Raw genomic sequence first — 22,574 nt, 5'->3', positions numbered from 1 at the left:
TGGGCAGAGGTGGGCACTGCCTCCCAAGTGCTGCCTGATGCCACCGCCTCAGCTGGCCTCAGGGATGGGGCTGGCTCTGCATGCCCTCCTCTGTTGGTTGGGGTTCCAGTGGTGGGGGGGTCCAAGTTAGACCTCACCAGGTGGAGGTGGGCAGAGGTGGGCACTGCCTCCCAAGTGCTGCCTAATGCCACCGCCTCAGCTGGCCTCAGGGATGGGGCTGGCTCTGCATGCCCTCCTCTGTTGGTTGGGGTTCCAGTGGTGGTGGGGGGTCCAAGTCAGAGATCACCAGGTGGAGGTGGGCAGAGGTGGGCACTGCCTCCCAAGTGCTGCCTAATGCCACCGCCTCAGCTGGCCTCAGGGATGGGGCTGGCTCTGCATGCCCTCCTCTGTTGGTTGGGGTTCCAGTGGTGGTGGGGGGTCCAAGTCAGAGATCACCAGGTGGAGGTGGGCAGAGGTGGGCACTGCCTCCCAAGTGCTGCCTGATGCCACCGCCTCAGCTGGCCTCAGGGATGGGGTGGCTCTGCATGCCCTCCTCTGTTGGTTCCAGTGGGGATCCAAGCTGGAGGTGGCCACACGCTGGCTGAAGGGAGCCCCTTGGTGCCTTCGCCCTCTCCCGGTGGACGCCTGCAGCGCGGCTGGCTCGCCTGCGGAAGGTCACCGCCCCTCCCTGGGCTGGCCAGCGGAGCCGTCCCCAGCTGGGGCAGGGGGGAGAGAGGGACGCCTGGGGTGGCAGATCGGGGCTGGGGGGCGCCAGCCCGGGGCTCTGGACCACTGGCCCCAGCAGGGGCAGGATGAGGCTGTGCCCTGCAGGGGGGGAGGGCGGGGCAGGGCTGGGGGGAGCCGGCACGGGCAGGCAGGCAGTGCTCATTGAGCAAGCCAGGCACGTCTGGGCTCCGCTGTGGTGGGCAGCAGGCGCCATGCGCGGGGGCCGCGAGTGAGAGACCCGGGGAGAAGATGGCGTATATCCAGGTAGGGCTGGAGCAGCACCGGGGTGGGTGGGTGGGGGGTAGGGGGGATGGGGGGGAGGCCAGGCAACAGCCCCCCACCACCCGCCTGGCATCTCAGCCTCTCCTCCAGCCGGGCAGTCCAAAGGGTGGGTCCCCCCTCCTTGGCACAGGAAAAAAAACTTGAGTTGAGCTGAGTTGGAGTTGCCAGGCTGGGCTCGCCGGGGCTGGGAGGAGAGGCAACCTGTAGAGTAGGGGTGGTTCCTTCTGGGGCTGGCTGCGAAGATGTCAGGATCTTCCTGCTAATTTTTTTTTGGGGGGGGGGGACTTGGGGGGCTTGATCTTGGTGGCCACTTTATGGAGGGGCATCAGCTGGGAAAAGCTGGGAATTCTTCTTTTGGGGTGGTCTTCCTGCTAATTTTTTTGGGGGGGGCTGGGGGCGGCTTGATCTTGGTGGCCGCTTTATGGAGGGGCATCAGCTGGGAAAAGCTGGGAATTCTTTTTTTTTGGGGGGGTGGGGGGAGGAAAGCTAGTGGGTGCCCCTCGTGAAAGGGTCTTGGGAGAAATGGGATCCCTCTAAAATTGTGTGTGTGTGTGTGTGTGTGAGAGAGAGAGAGAGAGAGAGAGAGAGAGCCTGCAAACAATTTGATATGAGTAGTTTTACTATTATTATTATTATTATTATTATTATTATTATTATTATTATTATTGACGACGTTCTTTGCAACTGTTTATTTATTTATCTATTTGTGCGTAGTTTATTATCATTATTATTGATGGCGATGTGCTTTGCAAGCGTTTATTTCTGAGTAGGTTGTTGTTGTTGTTGATGATGATGATGATGATGCTCTTTGCAAGTATTTATTTATTTCTTGGCTTGCCAGCTTTGCATTCCGCCTTTCTCCCACGCTGAAGGGGATTCGGGGCGGCTAGCAGCATAAAAAGAGCACCACTGAGTTGAAACAAGGCTGAAAAACAAAGCTTAAGAACCAATTAAAAGCATTAAGAGAAAAGCAAACAACCCCGGATTATTTGTGATTTTGCAGGGCAACCAGGTGGGATGAGACTGACTGAGCCCCTGAGAGAGAGAGAGAGAGAGAGGGCCTGTCTGACCACTTGAATAAGAGATTGGGCTGAGCCCTCTTGGGGGGGGGATCAGAATTCACACTCAAGGCTCTGGAAGAAAACATCTCAACAGCCTTGTGAGAGCAGCATTTTTACATTGGTTTGTAGGCTTCCTGATCTTGGTTCTAAGCCATGATCCGAGGACAGCTTGCCTTGCTCCAAAGCTTTATATTTTAGGGAAAGGGCAGGGTTGTCCTTTGGGGTGGGGGGGTCGAAAGACGGGTGGTTTGGGGGTGGAATCATGGTTCTTGGGTACCTGTTATATGATGGAGCGGCAGGGTTCCCTGTACATAAGGAACATCCTGTTTGTATGGGTGTGAGGCTGCTGAGTCAGGGGGAGGAAAGTGAACATGAAGCTTTGGGGGTGGGGAGAATGAAATTTATCACCCCTCTCTTGCTTCCAGTTAGCTTTTACTATGGAGGCTAAACCTGCTAAGATTCTCCAGCCAGGAAGCCCTGCTATAATAAAATACCTTTCCTTTCCAGGCTGTAGATGGCGCCAGAGGGGCAAGGGGTAAGTGTCCTTCTGGACAAATTGCTTGCCCCCTCTCTTGCTGGACCCTTGTGCAGACTTGAAGGAAAGGCATTTTTCAATACCCTGTTGTTATGTGTTTTTTTTTTTTTCCTTTTGGAAATCGTAAAGTTTCCAAAGTTTGCAACCCCCAGGCTTGGATCCTTCAACGGTGTCAACAAAGGCTTCTGAACATGTGCAGAGTACCTGACCTCTGTCACAGCCAGGGATTGATTGCTGGAGGCCCGGGGGGGGCACTTTCCAGCCAGAACCGAGCTCTGTGTGTCACCCTGAGAGCCAGGGTGGTGTAATGGTTTGGGAGGTGGACTGAGACTTGGAAGATCCAGGTTCAAATCCTCTCTCAGTCATGAAGCTTCCTGGGTGACCTTGGGCCAGTCACTTTCTCTCAGCCTCACCTACCTCACAGGGTTGTTGTGAGGGCAAAAGGAGGAGAGCAGCTATGTACACCGCTCTGAGCTCTTTGGAGGAAAGGTGGTATAAAAATGTGAATAAAATAAATTTTGGAAAGGTAGATCCCAGAAGAGGGATCTGAAGGCCTTAGGAATGGACCTCAACAAGTGGGAAACCCTGGCCTCTGAGCGGCCTGCTTGGAGGCAGGCTGTGCAGCATGGCCTTTCCCAGTTTGAAGAGACACTTGGCCAACAGTCTGAGGCAAAGAGGCAAAGAAGGAAGGCCCATAGCCAGGGAGACAGACCAGGGACAGACTGCACTTGCTCCCGGTGTGGAAGGGATTGTCACTCCCAGATTGGCCTTTTCAGCCACACTAGACGCTGTGCCAGAGCGATACCATAGTCTTTCGAGACTGAAGGTTGCCAATATAATATAATATAAGATCCCAGAACCAGGGGGTGAGCCTGTGGTGTTAACATCCCACGGTATATATACCTAGAGCCCAGGGTGGTTTCATGGGGTGAATCACTCTTGCCACCAAGGGGATCGTGCTCAGAGTAAACGCAAGGGCCTGGAGAGCAATGAAAATGGATGACACCAAACAATGATCTGAATAGTCAGTTGCAAGAATGGTTATCTCTTCATTGGAAGCAGAAGTTAGGGGATCTCCTGGCAGCCTGGGTGGTGTGCCAAATGGTGCCCACCTCCCTTACCTGATGATCTGTCGGCCTCTGCTTTCCCCACTTTCTGGAAAGTGGGAATAATAATAAGGGAGGTGGAGCAGAAGCGGAAACATGGAGGACTGGACAAGCTAGCCCACTACTCTCCTCTCCTCCACACTACATCATCTGTTGTGTCCTGCTATCCATCAGGTCATCTGCTGCCTGAGGCAACAGCCTCAATTGGCCTCCTGGGCAAGCCGGCCGTGATCCATGCAGGAAACCCCTTTCCTTCCAGAACTGTCTTCCCTATTTTTCCTGGCTGTGGCACAGGATTGGCCTTAGAAGACCCCCATCTACCCAGTGGATGGCATGAGATGGTCAAGTGAGGAGTGGTAGCATTCTGGACTGTTCCATTTCAGACTGGAAGTGGGGGGGGGGAGAAACGACTTCATAGTGTTCAATCCTCCCCTATGCAAAAATAATACCAGCAGATCAGGGAGAGGCCTCTCCTCCACTGTGCTCATGCGTTCAGTTGTGGTGTGCTTGTTTTGCGCACGGGGAAAGGAGTCAAAAAGACGACCCAGTCTAAAGTGGAACAGTCCGCCTTGCTCTGTAGCACATGTAGACTGGATAGATTGACGTCCCGACTGTATTTTTAATTATTTTTATATCCAGCTCTTCCTCCAAGGGTCTCACAGTGTGGCTTCTCCTGCTCTTTTAGCCTAGCAGCAACCCTGTAGCTTAGGCTAATAGCCAGTCCAAGCTTGCCTAGTTGGAATCCTAGCGGAGGGTTGATTTGAATCTGGGTCTTCCTGGTCCAAAGACAACACTCTAACCACTACACCATCCTGCCTTTCTTAGAGAACGCTCATCTTATAGGATTCTGGCCTCTTTGCAATACATTTCTAATTATAAGCTTATCTCACTATTGTGTCATTTTTTGTTGTTGTTGGAGGGGAGTCTTTCATTTAAGATCCTGTTCCTGCCCTCTTGTGGCTCTGCCTTTTTAAAAATGGCAACTAAAGGGTTAATCCGATCCCTCTGCTAAACAGCAGTGCCTTGAGGTTTGACGTTCAGAGCAACAGCTGTGCCTCATTTTGCAGTGCTGAATGTGTCCTGCTTTTTAACACAGAGATACACAAGATTGCTGTGGCTTTTGTTTTGCAGAGCAAAAAAAAGGCAGAGCACAAGTTGCTTTCTTTCACTCCCCTATTTATTGGGAGTTTACTATTATCAGGAGTTTATCCGGAGTTTACTATTTACTCCCCCTATTTATCGGGCTATCGGGAGGCAGAGTTTTCATCGGTGTGGTTTGTGCGTGATGAGAAAGAAAGATAGAAAATTTCTCTAGGCAATTTCCAGCAGAACTATGGTAAATTCAGGGTCGGCTCCAAATGGAGCAAACTGAGCTTGTTGCCTAAGGGCCCAGTTCTATCCAACTTTCCAGCACCAGGGCAGCCATAAGGCAGCCCCAAGGTAAGGGAACAAATGTTCCCATACCTTGAGGAGGCCTCCAAGACTGCCTCCCCAACACAGGAAGCAGTGCATGCCCCACAGGCACAGCAGCACCAGCACTGGGAAATTGGATAGGATTGGGCCCTAAGGTGGCAGATTCAAAGGCTGGCAAGATGGCAAGGGCTGTCACCACAGCCTGGCTCGGTTGCGTGAGATTGCCTATGATCCCTGTTGCCTACCACCTTGCTTGAAGATTTGAAAAGGAAGAGGGGGATGAAAGACCAGAGAGTGTTGGGCTAGAGCGTCTCCACACCACTCTAGTTTACTATTCTCTCCTCCTCCTCTTCCTCCTTCTCGATTCTTTTTTCAAATATAGTGGCTCATCACACCTTCTGGGTAGGCTTCTTGGAGAGAGGATGGGATCTAGTGTTCTGTGCCGTAGCTTGAAGAACCTGGGCTGCCCCCAAGTAAATTGCTTGAGCATCTCATTTTTTTTTTAATGACCGGTGCCTGATTTTAATCAAGCAACAACATGTGTTTGAATTTGTGCTACTATTTTGGGTTAGGTTCATTTTAAACTATTTTTAGTCCTGGTTTGTTTGTTTTTTCTTTCACAAGTTTTAACAGGTTTCTCATTACTGTGGAAATAAGAACATTTTTTTGACATAACTTTTTTGTTTGTTTTGATTCTATAGCCTGGGTCTTGAAACTGCTTATGGAGGTGTTTTATCTGGTCCGACGCCTCCAAAGGAGGAATTGTTCTCAAAGCTTATTGGTCCCAATAAATAGCAGATTATTGTGTGCCTTCAAGGTTGTTATGTTTCAAGGTGGGGGCTGGTCCCAGAAAGGGAAAATGAGGTCAGCAGAGAAGGGAAAGACTGAGGCTACAATCCTATCCACACTTACCTGGGAGTAAGCCCCATTGACTACAATGGGATTTACTTCTGGGTAGATATGGATAGGATTGTGCTCTGAATGTGTTACTGGGGCACACCCCCTCTTGACACTCTCAAAATAGATGATATTTTAACAGAGAATGGTATCTAACTCCCTCCACAAACCCCCACTTTTCCAAACCCTATGAAATTTGCCTTGTGCCAAAAATGACTTATGTGAGAGTATTGATTGGGACCAGGAGACACGCAGGACCACAGTCATTCATGCCAGCCTGCCTGAGGTCTGCATTAAAGGCCCTGCTCTTTAATTCTCCATTGACAGCAATGCGATTGATGGTCGCAAGAGGCAGGGCCTTTTTGGTGTTGGCCCGACTGTTGTGGAAACTCTCTTCCCAAAGGGACCCAAGCAACCCCCGCACTGGTTTTTTTTTTAATTTTAGGAACAAGCAGAAAGTGTTTTTCTTAGGCAAGATCTTCCCACCTCTGTTGGTTTTTAATGTCATTTTAGTAGGTAGATTTAGGTAGATTTAGCCTTAATTATGCTGGTTATTTTTTAAAAAAACTCCCATCCATTGTTTGGTAAATTGCTTTGGTCTTTGGGGAAAGTAGCCTGGAATGTTAAGTAAATAATGATCCACTGGGAAATGGGGATCAAGCTGATAGACTTTTGGAAGAGCTCTTCTCAGTAACATACACTCAGCTGCAGTGACCTTGTTGTGGGTGCAATGTTGCGACACTGGGTCATTGTTGTGGGTGCTGTTACCCTGCACTGTGCAGTATCAATTTTATGTCACAGGTAAAGATAGACAACGTAGGATTTTTGGAGGCTGACAGCCAAATCCTAAAGTTGGCAGTGGCGCCAAAATTGCTACTGCTGCATCCTGTGGCCCCGTGGCAGCCACCAGAGGTCTCATTGGGGAAAGGGGAATCCTGCCCCTTTGGTTGTGGCCAGAGTGATGGAGGCGCTGGTGGGGAGGCCAGTGTGGGTAGGCTCTGGGCTTCCGTGGCAGTTGGAGGAGCCTGGGAGCCATTGGTGGTAAGAGAGGTGTGGGGTGGGAGAATGCAGAGAGGGGGCAAAACTCAGCAGGGAGGAGGGTGGTTCCGGCCCAAGAGGGGGCCGGGGATAGTGGCAGAGGCTGGTGCTAGATCCTATCCTCTACCTTGGGCCTGAAAACCCTACATGGGTCTACTTGGATCTGTGCCAGCAATTGGGCTGATCCAAATCTGAGAGACCCATAGTGGCTGCTTGGGGCTTGACACAAAGAAGAGAACTAATGTTCCCTCACCTCAAGGAGACCTCCAGTTGCCTCCCTGGCCCCACAGAATACAGCAGCAGCCATTTCAGTGCTGCTATACCGTGGTAATTCCATTAGGATTGGTCTGTTGCTGATGTCAATATTTAGAGCTTTCAGGCTGCCACAGTGGGGTGGATCATGCATGGCAGTGACTCAGATTCTCGCTAAGTCGGTCTCGTCAATGTAGGTTGGCAGTGTCTCTCCAGGGTTTCGTACAAGGGTCTTCAGCCTGGAGACACCAGTGATTGATCCTCAGTGCCAAGCAGGTTCTCTCCTGATGCACCATGGCTCTTCTTCCAAACATGATTGATGTATGACGTGGTCCATGGTGTGGAGGAAAAGGGTGTGTTTTCCAGCTCCCACAGCACAAGAACCAGGCTCCTCCTCAGATGGACACGGGGAAGTTCCTCTCCACGCAGCGCAGAACTACTGTGTTGAAGTGGCTACCACAAGATGTGGGGGAAGCACTAGCTTAGGTGGCTCCAAAAGAACCACATGGATCTTCTCCCCAAAGCTCTTGCTTCCGCTGCCGTCTCTGAGATGGTAGGGAACTGCAGAAGTCCCTTCCTGTAGTGCAAATGGGAGAAGACCCTGTCTCTCTCCCAAATGGTGGTTGGCAACTTTCAGTCTCGAAAGACTATGGTAGAAGCCTACAGCACCCGGTATTCCCATGCGGTCTCCCATCCAAGTACTAACCAGGCCTGACCCTGCTTAGCTTCCGAGATCAGATGAGATCGGGCATGGAAAGACTATGGTATAAGCCTACAGCACCCAGTATTCCCAGGCGGTCTCCCATCCAAGTACTAACCAGGCCTGACCCTGCTTAGCTTCCGAGATCAGACGAGATCGGGAACATGCCAAGCCTCAAAGGAAAGATTGATGGCGTCCCTAAATGATGGCTGGCGAGTAGGCTGGGCCAACAATGGTTGACCCCCTGCAATGCAGTTTGGTTTCCAAACCATGGTTAGCCGGCACAGCACATGGTTCGGTGTGACCGCTGAAAGGAGCTGCTGTTATTGTTGCAGTTTGTTTTTCCATCTCAGCTAATTGCAAGACTGTTCTGTAGCTACCCTGAGATCAGGTGGATGCTTTTGGTGTCTCGCCTGGCCCAGATCTGCAGCAAGAAAATACGATAAGCAATCTATATCTCCAGCTCGAGCAGAGTCTTTGAACTAAGTCAGCCAAGTGACCCAGGGGTCATGAGCACCATGATTCATGTGTCGCAATCTTTTCTGGTCATGCCAGCACGCAGCCTAAATGGGGGGGGGAAGGCTTTGTCGTGGTCCACCGTATTGCTGCTTGTGCTTGTGGGATTTGAATCTGGTGTTATGCGTTTGGCCGGTTCAGCCAACAAGGGTCTGACTTGCAGAAATGGTTGTGTGAATGAGCCCTCAAGTTGTACGATTCCTTGCTCGATCCAAGTGTGGCAGTCGTAATCCTTTTTTTTTTTTTACAGGCCTGATTCCTCTAAGAACTGCTGTTTTATGCTCTTTTTTATTCTGACTTTTATCTGACTACTGTTTTTATGGTTTTTGTTATTGTGTTTTTAATATGTTTTTATCTGTTTGTGAAATTATGTTTTAATCTGTTTTTATATGTTGTAAGCCGCCCTGGGTCCCTTTAGGGAGAAGGGCGGGATAGAAATAAAGTTCATTATTATTATTTATTATTATTCTAAGCCAAAGAGTTGTAGGCAGTGTTGCATAGAGGGTAGACTTTCTTAGAAGATGTAGAGCAAGCAGACTTGTAAATAGCCTCTCCTTGCTAGAAATTAAGGTTGTGCAAGATCTTGGTGACATCGGAGTTCTGCTAAACTAGTCTTGTCTTTTTTCCCATTTTCTTCCCCTTTGCTTCAACATGGATATCTAAAAGGACAGTTGGAACCAATAAATGAGGTGAGTTGATCTATTTCATCATTCCTTCTCTGACCTCTCCTCATGCAGAGAAAGATGGCTACTGATGTCTACATCAGTGGTTATTATTATTATTATTATTATTATTATTATTATTATTATTATTATTATTATTAACAGTATTTAATGTTCAGATGTGTGGTTCTCACACATCTAGCACCGGGACCCACTTTTTAGAATGAGAATCTGTCAGGGACCACCGGAAGTGATGTCATAGCCATAAATGACGTCATTGAGCAGGAAGAGTTTTAACAATCCTTGGCTGCAGTCCTGCCCACACTTACCCAGGAGTAAGTCCATTGACTATTATTGTCTAAAGACTATACCGGCACATAGTAGCTTGTTAAAAGTACAGGCCTGTAACATTTCCCCAAATGCAGTCACATCCCATGGGAGCATCAAGTCTAATATATTAAAAATAAAATATTGAAATGAATGGGGACCCACCTGAAATTGGCTCGCGACCCACCTAAGAAGAGCCCTGCTGAATCAGGCCAAAGGCTCATCTAATCCAGCTTCCTGTACTAGATGGTTCCTGTACTAGATATGCTAGTGGGTCCCGACCCACAGCTTGAGAAACACTGGTTCAGATCTATTTGTGTTTATGCATTTTCTCATATGTGCTGTTGCTTCATCACTTAAGCACATCTTGATTTTTATGAATACATTCTCTCTCTCTTAATGATAAAACTAATTTTCATTGCTATACCCTTTGTATTCATTCCCATTTTGAGAAGGAGGGTCTTCTCGGTAGTGGCTCCCAGGCTCTGAAATTCCATGCCACAGTAGGTGTGTGATCCCCCTTCCCTCTGAGAAAACTTTAAAGCGCATACGTGTCTTTATTGCACCAAACTTTTAATATATGAGTGAAGGTGATTTCTGTAAATTGCTGGTCTTTCTGAACTTGCACTATTCTGGAATTTATTTTCCCTGGCTTACTTTCAAGCCCCTCTTCCCTATGTGCATTGGCTGAGCTGCTGTGATGTCACAGAAAGTGTGCTGAATTCTGAGAGCCATCCATGCTGTGGCAAAGTTTATGTTAGAGCGCTAATGTTGGGGGTTAAAAAAAAGGGGGGGGAAGAGCCAGGACTGTCCACAGGCTGCAAGGCCTTCTTTGGGCATGTTTTGCAGAGGGTTCTGTACAAAAAGGCAAATGTACCTACTTACTGGTGATGGGGATCTTGCTCAATGCTCTTTAAAGCCTTACAAGTTTTAGACCCTAGGTTTATTAAGGACTGCCTTCTATCATGGGACTCTGCCCACCCACTGAGATTTTTTCGGAAGGCTCCTTTATATCTTTAACGGAGACGCTGTCAATAACCAGCTGATCTTTTATATCAGTGGAATAAATAGTCCCTGAATTATTTTTGCAGCAGCAGTAACCAGCAATGTACTCGCAGAGCCCAACTCCCAGCTGTTACTCCTGAATTACAACAGTGCTTTTCTTTTCACCAGCAATCAACTGGTTGTAATTGTGTTTTCTGGTTTCCAACGGCCTCAGGGCCTGTTGTCTAGAATCTTGGATCTCTTGCTGTGCAGATGGACCTGCAGGAATTGTTGTCAAAAGTGTTATGACTGTAGCTGTTGCCAGTCGAGCGACGACGAAGTGGAGATCCTGGGGCCCTTTCCAGCGCAGACGCCTCCCTGGCTGTAAGTCTGGGTGCTGCTTTGAGGCCGCCTTTTTTTTTTTTCCTCTTCCCATTTCATCTCTGTTTCCCCAAGCCCTTTCAACCACATGGGCACCTTAGTTGCTTGGAGCTGCCAGCCAATGCTGCATACAGCCCCATACAGCCCCCATACAGCCCCCATTTCTCCAGCTTTTTTCTCAGGCAGTTTGGAAACTGCTGCTGAATTCCATCCCAGAACAAATTCCTCCCCTCTGCTTATTTTTTTTTAAGGGTTTACATTCTAGTAACATCAGAAACCTGACGGCTTTGAGTGCACCTGACTTGGCGACCCAACATAGGGGTTAGTTTTGGGATTTGCATGTGGGGGAGCTGGGTCAGAAGGGAGGTGGCTGGAACAGGCAAGATCTGCCTGTTTCAAGGCAGGAAACAAGATTTCGAGGTTGAAAGGTCTGCTCTTGCATGAAATGCATTGCTTCAGTTGAAAAAGTCGTGTGTTGTTTTTAAGCTCACAATAACCAGAGATGTGGATAAAAGTGAAAGAGGGTCTTGGGGCACCTTAAAACAGGGGTTCCCGAAATGTGCATTGTGGAGCACTCACAGGGCACTGTAGGATGTCTCCAGAGGCCCCTCCTAACCTGTTCTCCCAGGTGCTGCCAGCTTGGATCTTGCCAAACCGTATGAGATTTGGGTGCCATCTTGGATCTTGTGAAATGAGATTTGGGCACTGCCATCTTGGATCTTGCAAGGTTTGGGCAGCGCTATCTTAGACCTTGCAAAATTTCATTAGATCCAAGATGGCAGTGCCTGGCTTGGCCAGGAAGAAGAGGCTGTGGGGCGCCGTGACCCATGGTAAATTTGGGGACCTTACAGTAATGGGCAGCAGAACCAATGATTCATATATCTGACGAAACAAGCTCATCTGTTAGAGTTGCATCCAAATCCAGCCTTTTCTCCATTGTGGAAGTCAAGATGATATACATTGGGCAGAGACATCACTAGGGTTTGTCACCCAGTGTGAGAGCTACATTGCATCACCCCCATGAGGAACCTCCTCCCGTACCAGACCATCCAGAATAAATTGCAACATCATACGCACAGCCTAAATGCAGTGGCAACACTTTGGTTGGGGTCACCCCCATTCACTTTATATATTTAAATAAATAAATAACAGTTCCGGGCACCCAGCAAATCAGTAACCAACAAAGAACCATTGACCAGCTTTATGACACTCGCACGACTGAACAGAAGTTCTAGCATTAGTTCTGATACATGGAAATGAGAGCTGACTTGGGCCACTGGGCAGATCTGGTTGCAGAGCAGACAAATAAGGGGTCGAAAGGGCCAGAGACAACAGATGTGGTTGAAACAGGCTGAGTGTTGAGGACCTGATCAGCTGGACTAATAGTGGAAGGGCCAGAGACGGAAGTCATCATTATAGACAGGCCAGATGACCTAGCATTGGCAAGGTGAGGCAAGTCTGCTGTTGTTTGAATTGAGGAACTGAGCCTGGTACAACTGTTATAAAGAGCCAGCTATTCTTCAGATTATCTGCACTAAAGAACTGCAGTACCAGTTCTGGCCATTATGTGGGGTGGCAGCAGAGAGCAGGCACTCCTTCCCATGAAACCTTGCCACTGGTTCCTTTCCCAATGGCATTTGAAGGCCGAATGTGGGCATCCCATTTTGCCATGTCTAGGCACACTTGATTTTGGAGCCTTGCGCCCTTTCGTAACGTGGTTGTGGCTGCTTTTCATGGCGTTGCTGGTGAAATGCCTTGGGCATCTTATTATCCGTGATGGGCTGGTGAGATGACGGTCCAGCCCTCTGAGTTCTTTCTTTGCCCTCGGATAAAACGGCACGAGGTTTTCAACTTCCTGGCTTTTCTGTCTCTCGGTACGTTATGAGGCTGAGAATACAGCCTGGTCTTGCTACACCAGATCTAATTATGTTGACTTAACACACATGGCAACACCGTTTTGCTGACATTTCCTCTCTAATATTTACTTTCCAGCTTTGTTGCAACAAGAAAGGGGGGTGGGAGAACTAGCAAAGCAAAGGCTCTTCAGCTCTTAACGTATGACGAAATGCCCAACGCTTGATGTTCAGAAACAAATGCTCTCTATGCTCCATGAGATTAAATTGCAGACGGAGCTCTGCTCTTCTCGGTCGCAGCCCTGGTGAAACAAGGAAGGGAGCTCTTGGAACAAGAGCAGAGATTTATAAGGGGAAAATGACTACAAGCCAGTAATGGGTATCTCAAGAGGCCATTTCTATGTTGTGTCTGTTTAATGGCTCCTCTGTTTACTGATTGGAATGGGTTTGGGGTGGCAGTGGTGTAGCTAAGGGATCTACCACTTAGTAGCACAAAATCTTTCAACACACCCTGGGGGGCAGGTGCAAATAGCTCTCCCTGGGGTGTCCAGGAGGTGGTCTGAAGTGCGGGGAGACCGTGGTGACCACCTGCCTTGGGAACTACCGTTGATGGGTGCTAGTTGGCACCCCCTCAAGGCATGGTACCCAGGGCAATGTATCCTCCCTGCCCCTCCGTCAGCTACACCACTGTGTGTTGGTTCTTGGCTCTCTCATTTTTAAACATGGCCCTTTTCTGCAATGTTGAACAGGGCCTTAAGTGAAAAGACAGGATCCTGCCCCACCAGAGCTACAGCCCAGTGGTTGGGCTGGAAGAACAGAGATGGAAGAACAAACTAAAATGGAAGATGGGAATGATCTTTCCTGCTGAGTCACCCTGGGGTAGAAGGACCAGCTCTCTGACTCTGCAAAAAACAACTGCCTAGGAAGGTGGTTTCCACTGAGTCAGAATCTCAGTCCACGTAGTTCAGTATTGTCAGCACAGACTGGCAGCAGCTCTCCAGGGTTTCAGATGGGCATTTTGCCTGGCAAAAAGATGCTGCCCTCTGAGATTCTGCTGATGGAAATGTAGGCCTGCTTCTCCGTTCCAAAGATGGCTGCTTGAGCATCATGTCTCCGTCTTACCAGTTTGCTGAAGGCTGTGCTGTTCTCTGTATGTTGGGTTCATTTATCCTGCAGTGACCTGTTGATTTAAAACCCAAGTAGCATGTGTGTGCATTTGAACAGAGGTATATTTGGAGAGCTTAATGGTCAGATCGCATGTGGCCACAATTCAAAAATATTGCCCAGAGCTGTGTCCTGCCTGATGCTTTCGTGTTCACCTCTGCACTTTGACATGGGTGTGCACTAGACAAAAGAGACATTCCCTCCCCCCTCTTCAAAAGATTTGAGGCTCTTCTTGAATCTCCCTCCCTGGGAAGGGACCTGAACCCTGAACAATGACCAACTCAAGCATCCGACCTGCAAAACCATCCCATAGTATCCCCCCAAAGGTGAAAATAAGGATGATAAGCAACAGTAGCATAGCATGGGCTGGACAGGGGGGTACTTTGCCCTGGATATCATACTTGGGGGGTGTCAAGAAACCTCCCGGGTGTAACCGAAATGCCTTCTTGTCACATCTGAAAGGTGTTTGGAGGTGGAGGAAGGACGCATGTGGCCTCCCTGAGCCTCAGAAGCCCTCCTGGAGGCCTGGTTTTCAAAAACTAGAAGTGCCTTTCTAAGGCCCAGTGGGCATAGGGGTGTGAAAAATATTTTGGTCCTGGGTTCCAGATGCCCTAGGTATGCCACTGATGAGCAACCAGAGATGGGCAGCAAAAAACCAGGGACTGGCTTGATAGAGTCTGTTGGAACATGTGCTAGTAGCAGATGGCCATGAAGGCAGGGAAACATCCTGTAGCGTTGGTTGCCTGTGCTGCAAGAGGGTGCGCGCGCGCGCTAATTATGCTTTGTATTTAATCAGATGGTGCTCATCATCCGTACTGGAAAAGAGAATGGGCGGTCTGTAGATAAGAGAGGAAGAAAGTGTTGGAGGATGGGGGGTAGTTCCACCAAGGCTCGGTTTGGTGTTGAAGGGTGGTGGGGCTGAAAAGGCCCGCCTTTCATCCACCTGCAAGGAGACCCAAGCCTTATGGGGGGAGCTAACAGGAAGAAAGAAAATGGGGGAGGGGGGAGAAGCTAAGGAGGGTTGCTATTCTTTCTTGGGTAGTAGGAAGGGAAGCCTAAGGAGAAATGGTGCTTCACTTTCCAGCTGCTGCCCAGAGCATATCCTTCAGTCATCCCTGCAGTGGCGTACCAAGGCCTGCTGGTACCTGGGGCCCATAAAAGGTTAGAAGGGAGAGGGAACGTTAGCAGGAAGCAGGAAGTGAATGTTCCCTCTCCCTTCTAGCTTGCCTGCTTGCTTGTCTGTTCAAGCAAGATACGTACAAGATTGCAAGAGGTTACCTGCCTGCTTGAGAAGGTCCAAAGCAAGAGAAATTTTACATGACCGTAATGAACATAAACAAAGTGCGTGCGTGCAGGGGGGAGGGCTGCAGATATAGGGTTCCCCTTGTCCATGGTTTCTGGTATCCACAGGTGGGGGGTTAGGACCATACTCAGGGACACCTGTAGTGCTTTTCCTGGATTTAGAGACGTTGCCCTGTTTTTCTTGTCTGCAGAGTAAGCAATCGAAGCGAGGACAAAGAAGGCGACTCTGACAATACAACCAGCGAGCCTCCCCCGACCCCTCGGGATGTTTCCCCAGACAGACGGCTGTCCTCGTCGGATATGTCCAGATCCACTTACAGCCTCACACGGCGCATTTCAAGTATGGATGTCACTCGTTCGTGGAATAGGATTGTGCGGGTCTGAGACTGGAAGGGTAGCGCTTCGCAGGATGGGGTGATGCTTTGTTAGGGCAGAGGGTGGCACCTGACTGGTCTGGGGGGCACCTGACATATCTGTTCCGTTCCTTGTTTGTGCCACAAAGAAAGCTGAAATCCTGAAACTTCAGGTCCAACTCTGAGATCTGGCAACTTATAGAATGTATTAATTGTCAAAGCAGCTCAGTAATCCATCCATCCATCCATCCTTTCCAACTAGCATTAAATAGAAAACCAGGCCAATGAAAGGGAAATGAGTGAGTTAAGGAGTAGTAATCCATAGAACGTTGACCTGTTTGGCCCCATCTCGTTTTGCCACTAAAACAAACAACAGCCAAAAGGGGGGATGGAAGTATCTAATGGACAATGGAAATCACACATACAGCTGCGGTTCCCAAACTGTGGGTCAGGGACCCACCAGTGGGTCATGACCCTGCTTTTGGTGGTTTGCGGAACAGACAGGGCAGATCAGGCTCTGCGCATCAAGGGTTAAACAAGCTGCTACTTGGGGAGGTGGAGCACTGCTGCCCAATCACCATTATAGCCACACCCCTTGGCGTTTATATATTAGGCAGCAGAGGTGTAACAAGAAGCCCTGGTGCCCTGGACAGTGACATCGTGATGTCATATTGTGACGTCATTTGCAGGTTCTCCATTGAGGAGGAAGTACTGTTGCCTTCGCGCTGCCGTTCCTTCTCCTGTGGAGGCTTCCCTTCGGATGGGGCTCTGCCCGCAGAGGCTCCTTTAGGGAAACCTCCACAGGAGAAGGAACGGGGTGCCAGCACCTCCTTCAGGAAGAACCTGGAAGTAGCGCCTGGGGCATGTGTCCCTCAGGCTGTGACCTAGTTATGCCCCTGCCAGGCAGCAGTCACTAGGGCCTCTAAGTTTGGGAACCACTAATATGCTTCATATTTGCATATTTTTGCCTATTGAGGCTTTTTGCAACGCTCCCACCTTTGCTGTTTGTTTTGGTCATGCAGGTCTTGAGTTGAGGCGCCCGAGTTCTCCGCTCATTGACATTAAGCCGATTGAGTTTGGTGTTTTAGGCGCCAAGAAGGAAATTGTCCAGCCCAGCATCCTAAGGAAGACCTATACTCCGGATGACTATTTTAGGAAATTTGAACCCAAGCTCTACTCCTTGGACTCCGCTACCGACGACATGGACTCCTTGACGGATGAGGAGATCTTGGCCAAGTACCAACTGGGAATGTTGCATTTCAGCACTCAGTATGACCTGTTGCACAATTATCTCATTGTCCGGGTCATTGAGGGTAAGGATCTGCCTCCGCCCATCTCCTACGATGGCGCCCGGCAGGATATGGCCCACTCCAACCCTTACGTCAAGATCTGCCTCCTTCCAGACCAGAAGAACTCCAAGCAGACCGGAGTCAAGCGCAAAACCCAGAACCCAGTGTTTGAGGAGAGGTACACTTTTGAAATCCCTTTCTTAGAAGCCCAAAGGAGGACTCTCCTCTTGACCGTCGTGGATTTCGACAAATTTTCCCGGCACTGCGTCATTGGCAAGGCGTCCATGTCCCTGAGTGATGTGGACCTTGTGAAGGGTGGACACTGGTGGAAAGCCCTGGTTCCCAGTTCTCAGGTAACACCTTCTATACATTGATGGTGGTCAGTTGTTGCTCTTGGTGCCCACAGAGGTTCCTAGACCTCCCACAGATACTGAAACCTGAGGATAATGAAATCTGTGGGTTGCAGTCCACAGGGGCTCCAGATGCAACCAGAACCTGGTCATGAATGGAGCCATTCTGAGGCCTGCAGAGGCCGCATGCATGACCTCCACAGGCCTCAGAAGCCCCACCCTACCCCAAACTGTTTAAAGCTGAAAGTGGCCTTTAAACAGCTCCAGGGGGCTTTCTGAGGTATGTGGAGACCATACACAGCCACTGCGGGCCTCACCAGAAAGTCTTCCGGACATGACTGGAATGAAGTTCTGGCCGTGTCTGGGAAATTCAGTGAGTCCTCAGCCATGTGTTCGGGACCCCCAGTGGGTCAAATCCGTGCACCCTGAATCCACAGATACAGAGGACCTACTTGAATGCATTTATTTATATTACTACTTCATATTATTATCTGCAGTACTGCGCCCAGTTCTGGTCACCACATCTCCGAAAGGACATAGTGAACTGGGAAAGGTGCAAAAGAGAGTGGCCAAAACAGTTACTGGGCTGGGGCACCCCCCCTCCCTGTGAGGAAAGGCTGCAGCTTTTGGGGCTCTTCAGGCCAGAAAAAAGGCAGGGGAGGTCCATCGTGGGGGTGATGCGCTGGCCTCCCGCATCAGGTGATGCAAATCCTAGTGAAACCACTGGTTGACATCACTAGCCGAATGATTTGTGGTTGCCACTGATGCCCTCTCCTGTCCCTGTCACCTGAGAGGGGATGCTATGCTGCCATGAAGAGGAACAGTTGCTCTCACCTAGCTAAAAATTAATTGTTGCTTAAAAAGGGGTGCCTTTGCTGAGTTAGTGGGATTTTGGACAGACACTGGAAAGACCTCCTCTTTTACTTCTGGGCCTGGTATCTTTGACGTCCCCAGTGCAGGATTTGCGTTGCTGTGTATTAAGACCGTTGGAAAAGTAAAGGTGGCTAAGGCACAATGAGAGTAGGAAAATGTCGTCCTGTGTCTTCCTAGTCCTACCAGCTCTTAAGTCCAACTCCTGAACCTCAATACCATTCAGACTTTCTCCGACCCATCTAAGTTTGCAGGGTCAAAACAAACCTGTTCCTTCATTCCCCCCCTTGGCAGATAGGTGACGAAGATGGATCTCGTGGACCATTTCTGGTCCACTGCTTGGCTCCACCCCTTACCCCTTGACCCCACCCCTTCACTTGTGGGGTGTCACTTGACCAGAATTTCCTCCACTCCCATTTTTCAAGGGTTGGCAACCTTGTGACATCACCAGGCGGCACCTTGGAAATCTCAGGGTGTGGGGATGTGTTTAACCTGGCAAGCAATCCCAGTGACAAGGGAGGAATAATATGTGTGAATGAGAAGCGTGGACTCCAAAAGTTAGTAGTAAATAATAATATATTACCGTGGTGCAGGGGCCGTTTAGGCGTTGGGCCCCATTGAGAACAATTGGTCCAACTGGCTTAAAGTCCACCCTGTACCCTGTTGATGCTCTGCGCATGAGAAAATACTTTTGGAATTAGCTCAAAGAAGCAATGGCTTTGATTTTTTGTTAAAAAGTTTTGGTCGGGTTCCATCTTTTTCCTCAATTATTATTTTTTAATTAGAAAAAGGTGCTGCCAATTAATTGAGCAGGTTTTCAAAATATTTTTTTCTCTCCATACAAGTCCTTAGAAATGCAAGTGACAGGCAACATGTTGCGAGAGATGCTCCCGCTCTCCATGATTCTGGTGCGCATCCTCAAAATGCCAAGAGATTGGCTTTCATAAGAACGAGATGAGATGCTGCTGCCAACTCGGTCAGGCTGTTGACGCATTCACAGTATGACTGGCAAGGACTGGCAGCAGCCGGGTTTCAGACAGGGGTCTTTCCCGGCTGCCAGAGATTGAATTTAGCATGCCAAACATGCTCCCCTTCTGAACTACAGGCTCCTCCCCAACATTTACTCTTCTATCCACATGCAAATGTATGCAGATTTAATTGATCAATTAGTTTAAACCTCATTCAATTAATTGACTCAGGCTGCTTTAATTGGATGATAGTCCCAATATTTACCTTTTTGAATTTAAAATGCCTCACCCCCTCTTCCGATGGGGTCCAAGAGAGACTCTCCGGGGTAAATACAAAGAATAATTGATTTAAGCGTCATGCGTACGCACTGTGTAGATTTTCTCTGGCTGTGAAATGGAGCACAGAGGAGTCCTTTAGCCGCAGAATCTACACAGGTGTTGAAGAGTGAAAGAAGACAAGCCGGAGCATGTTGTCGTCGTAATGGCCCACATTAAACGACGGTTTCAGGAAGAGGTGTCTGGCTGTGCTCCAGCCGTGGCAGGCACAGAACATTTGATTTAGCCTAAATGGAAATGAAGCATTTTTCCACCTAAGAAAGGCAAGGCAACAAAAACACAAGCCAAAGTTGCAGGCTGTGGCTGCAACCCTATGGGCACTTTCCTGGGAGTAAGTCTGGTTGAACGCAGTGGGACTTACTTTTTAGTAGGCCTGCATGATGGCCGGATCCCAAAGGATCTCCTCTATGGAGAACTCGTGCAAGGAAAGCGCCCTACAGGTAGACCACAGCTGCGATACAAGGACATCTGCAAGAGGGATCTGAAGGCCTTAGGAGTGGATCTCAACAGGTGGGAAACCCTGGCCTCTGAGCGGCCCGCTTGGAGGCAGGCTGTGCAGCATGGCCTTTCCCAGTTTGAGGAGACACTTGGCCAACAGTCTGAGGCAAAGAGGCAAAGAAGGAAGGCCCATAGCCAGGGAGACAGACCAGGGACTGACTGCACTTGCTCCCAGTGTGGAAGGGATTGTCACTCTCGAATCGGCCTTTTCAGCCACACTAGATGCTGTTCCAGAATCACCTTTCAGAGCGCGATACCAGAGTCTTTTGAGACTGAAGGTTGCCAACACACACAAATAGGGCTGTGCTCAGATGGCAATCAATGTTCAGATAACTCAGTTGAGGGCATGATGAAATGCCACTGATTTAATTTTTGTGTGGCTTCATTGTGGGTAATGAAAGGCCTAATCCTTTCCAACTTTTTAGCTCCAATGTAGCCGCAATGCAGCCCAGTGGTAAGAGAACACATGTACCCATACCTTAAGAAGGCCCCAGTGACTGCCCCTCCACCACAGGATGCAGCACATACCCCACTGGCACAACTACACCAGCACTGGGAAATTGGATAGGATTGGGCCCTAAATTTGCAATCCCGTATGCACTTTCCTGGGAGTTAAGGCCCACTGAATACAATGGGAGTTCCTTCTGAGCAGACAGTCCTAGGACTGCAACTTATTTCAGTGGTTCTCATGCTTACCAGGGTCATGGCACCCCCTGCAGCCTCTTCTTTTTGGCTCAGCTGTACGTCACCATCTTGGGTCGCACAAAATTTTGCGCAATCCAAGATGGTGGCACCCAAATCTGGTATGATCTAAAATGGCTGCACTCAAATCTCATGAGATATCATGGGGTTCATGATGGTGGCAACCAAATCTTGCAAATTTTGGGTGCCACCATCTAGGATTGCATGAGATTTCATGCAATCCAAGATAGCGGCACCTCCGAGAACCAGTAGGCGGGGTCACCGGGGACATCCCATAGTGCCCCTGTGAGTTCCCCGCAGTGCCCCAAGGTGCCACGGTGCAGTTTGGGAACCACTGCCTTATCCAGTTTTATTCTTGAGCTCTTCGACAAAGTGGCTTGCACAGAAAAGGGATGAAAGGAAGATTCCTTGTCCCGTCGAGGCTCGCCATCTGCAGAAAAGAATGAGGAAAGCTTCTCCTTTTGGAGAGCTTCCAGGAATCGGTTCTTAGCACCAGCTGGAATGAATGAAGTTCTTCGTTCCTGAGAAATGCATACAGATGTGCCCACAGCTTGAGCCAATTAGCTGTTTGCACCTGGGCAGAAGCTCTTGGGGACTAGTCCGGTTCATCTTTAATTGTGACGGATTCCGGTGGCAGCAATCTGCCGTTGGAGTGCAGGTGGTTTCCCCAGCTATTGGGTACAGGTTGGATGGAAGTCAGGCTTGGGAGAACTATTTCTAGAAGGTTCTGTTATCGGTTGAAGCACACACGCGGGTGAGCCAAGTTAGTTTCAGGTGGGAGGTTTCTGTGACCATCCGGTGTCATGATTCAGTAGGTTTGAGATCCACAAGCGCTCTGTAAACAAAGCGTCAGGCTGTGGGTTTGAATCCCTGCTGAGCCGTGACTGGGAGGCTTGATAAGAACTTGGGGGCACAGGATGGGGGGTTGTTGTTGTACAGAAACAGGCCCCCTGCTTTGCATGTAGAAGATCGCAGGTTCTGGTTCCAGCCTCTCCAGGTGGGGCAGGGAATGGCCAGTTGGATTCAGGTTCTGGCTCCTAGAAAGCAGCTTTGTATCGACTCCTGTTTACCTACCAAGGAGGCGGCACCCTTCTCCAGTGCTTGGAACTGGGGTAAAGCCACTGTCCAGTATAGCTGCAGACCAAGGATACAGAATGACTTTGTGCAGATGACTTTTGTGTGGTGGGCCACTGTGAGATACAGGAAGCCCCAGGATGGGCCCGGGGCCTGATCCAGCAAGGGCTCTTCTTACGTTCAGATCAGTCCAGTGTGTTCCATCGAGCTCTGTATTATAAGTGTACTGAGTGAAATGGACTTGGACATTTGTTTTTCATGTTGTTATACTGCCCTTCTTCCAAGGAGCTCAAGGTGGTGTGCATGGTTCCTTCCCTCCTCTTTGTCCTCACAACGACCCTGCAGGGTAGGTGAGGCTGAGAGCTAGTGAGGGTCACCCAGGAAGCTTTGTGGCTGAGCAGGGTTTTGAACCTGGATCTTCTACGTCTAATGCCAGAACCACGACTACGCCATCCTGGCTCTCCTAATTCTTCCTTATGCTTTCCTCCTTTCTTTCCAAGACGCTTCTTGTTGCAGCATTTGAACTCGGCTCTGCCTGCTTCCCTTGCAGAATGAAGTTGAACTGGGGGAACTTCTGCTGTCGCTGAACTACCTTCCCAGCGCCGGGAGACTGAATGTCGACATTATCCGAGCCAAGCAGCTGCTTCAGACGGATATGAGCCAAGGATCAGGTACGGCCTGTGCTTTCCCTAAATGACAGGTGTGTTGACGTCTGCCCTGCATGCCTAGGCAGAGATAAATGAGCCATTGAGTGGGTTTGGATGCTCTGTCAAAGAACCGAAGATGGACATTGAAAATCCCTGAAGCTGCCATGAAATTCTCAGTCTGGGATGCATCTTCAGCAGGCCTTGGTCCTGGCAGCAATTCTTAATGAGACCGTCTTCGTTATTTTCAAAAATGTGTTCCTGAGCACGTGTAGAGTGTCTGCTTAGCAGTGGGCACCTCAGGCAAATGCC

The 22,574-nt window shown here is 49.3% G+C and overlaps 1 protein-coding gene and 1 pseudogene across 1 annotated transcript in view; one reads left to right on the top strand and one right to left on the bottom strand.

The window, feature by feature from the left end:
* The first annotated feature begins 851 nt into the window (after positions 1-851).
* SYT17 (synaptotagmin 17) overlaps positions 852-22,574 on the top strand; it is a 40,587-nt gene continuing 18,864 nt past the window's right edge. The window contains exons 1-6 of the mRNA XM_066609436.1: positions 852-969; positions 9,177-9,194; positions 10,714-10,862; positions 15,370-15,518; positions 16,554-17,173; positions 22,169-22,289. Coding sequence (XP_066465533.1) covers positions 955-969; positions 9,177-9,194; positions 10,714-10,862; positions 15,370-15,518; positions 16,554-17,173; positions 22,169-22,289 — 1,072 coding nt within the window. The 5' untranslated portion in view covers positions 852-954. The remainder of the gene's footprint in view (positions 970-9,176; positions 9,195-10,713; positions 10,863-15,369; positions 15,519-16,553; positions 17,174-22,168; positions 22,290-22,574) is intronic.
* On the bottom strand, positions 7,947-8,061 carry LOC136633951 (5S ribosomal RNA; annotated as a pseudogene).

This window comes from Tiliqua scincoides, chromosome 13 (genome assembly GCF_035046505.1).
Source record: "Tiliqua scincoides isolate rTilSci1 chromosome 13, rTilSci1.hap2, whole genome shotgun sequence".
NCBI lineage: Eukaryota > Metazoa > Chordata > Lepidosauria > Squamata > Scincidae > Tiliqua > Tiliqua scincoides.
Note: the sequence above shows the minus strand (reverse complement) of the source record. Positions and strands in the feature narration are given on the sequence as shown.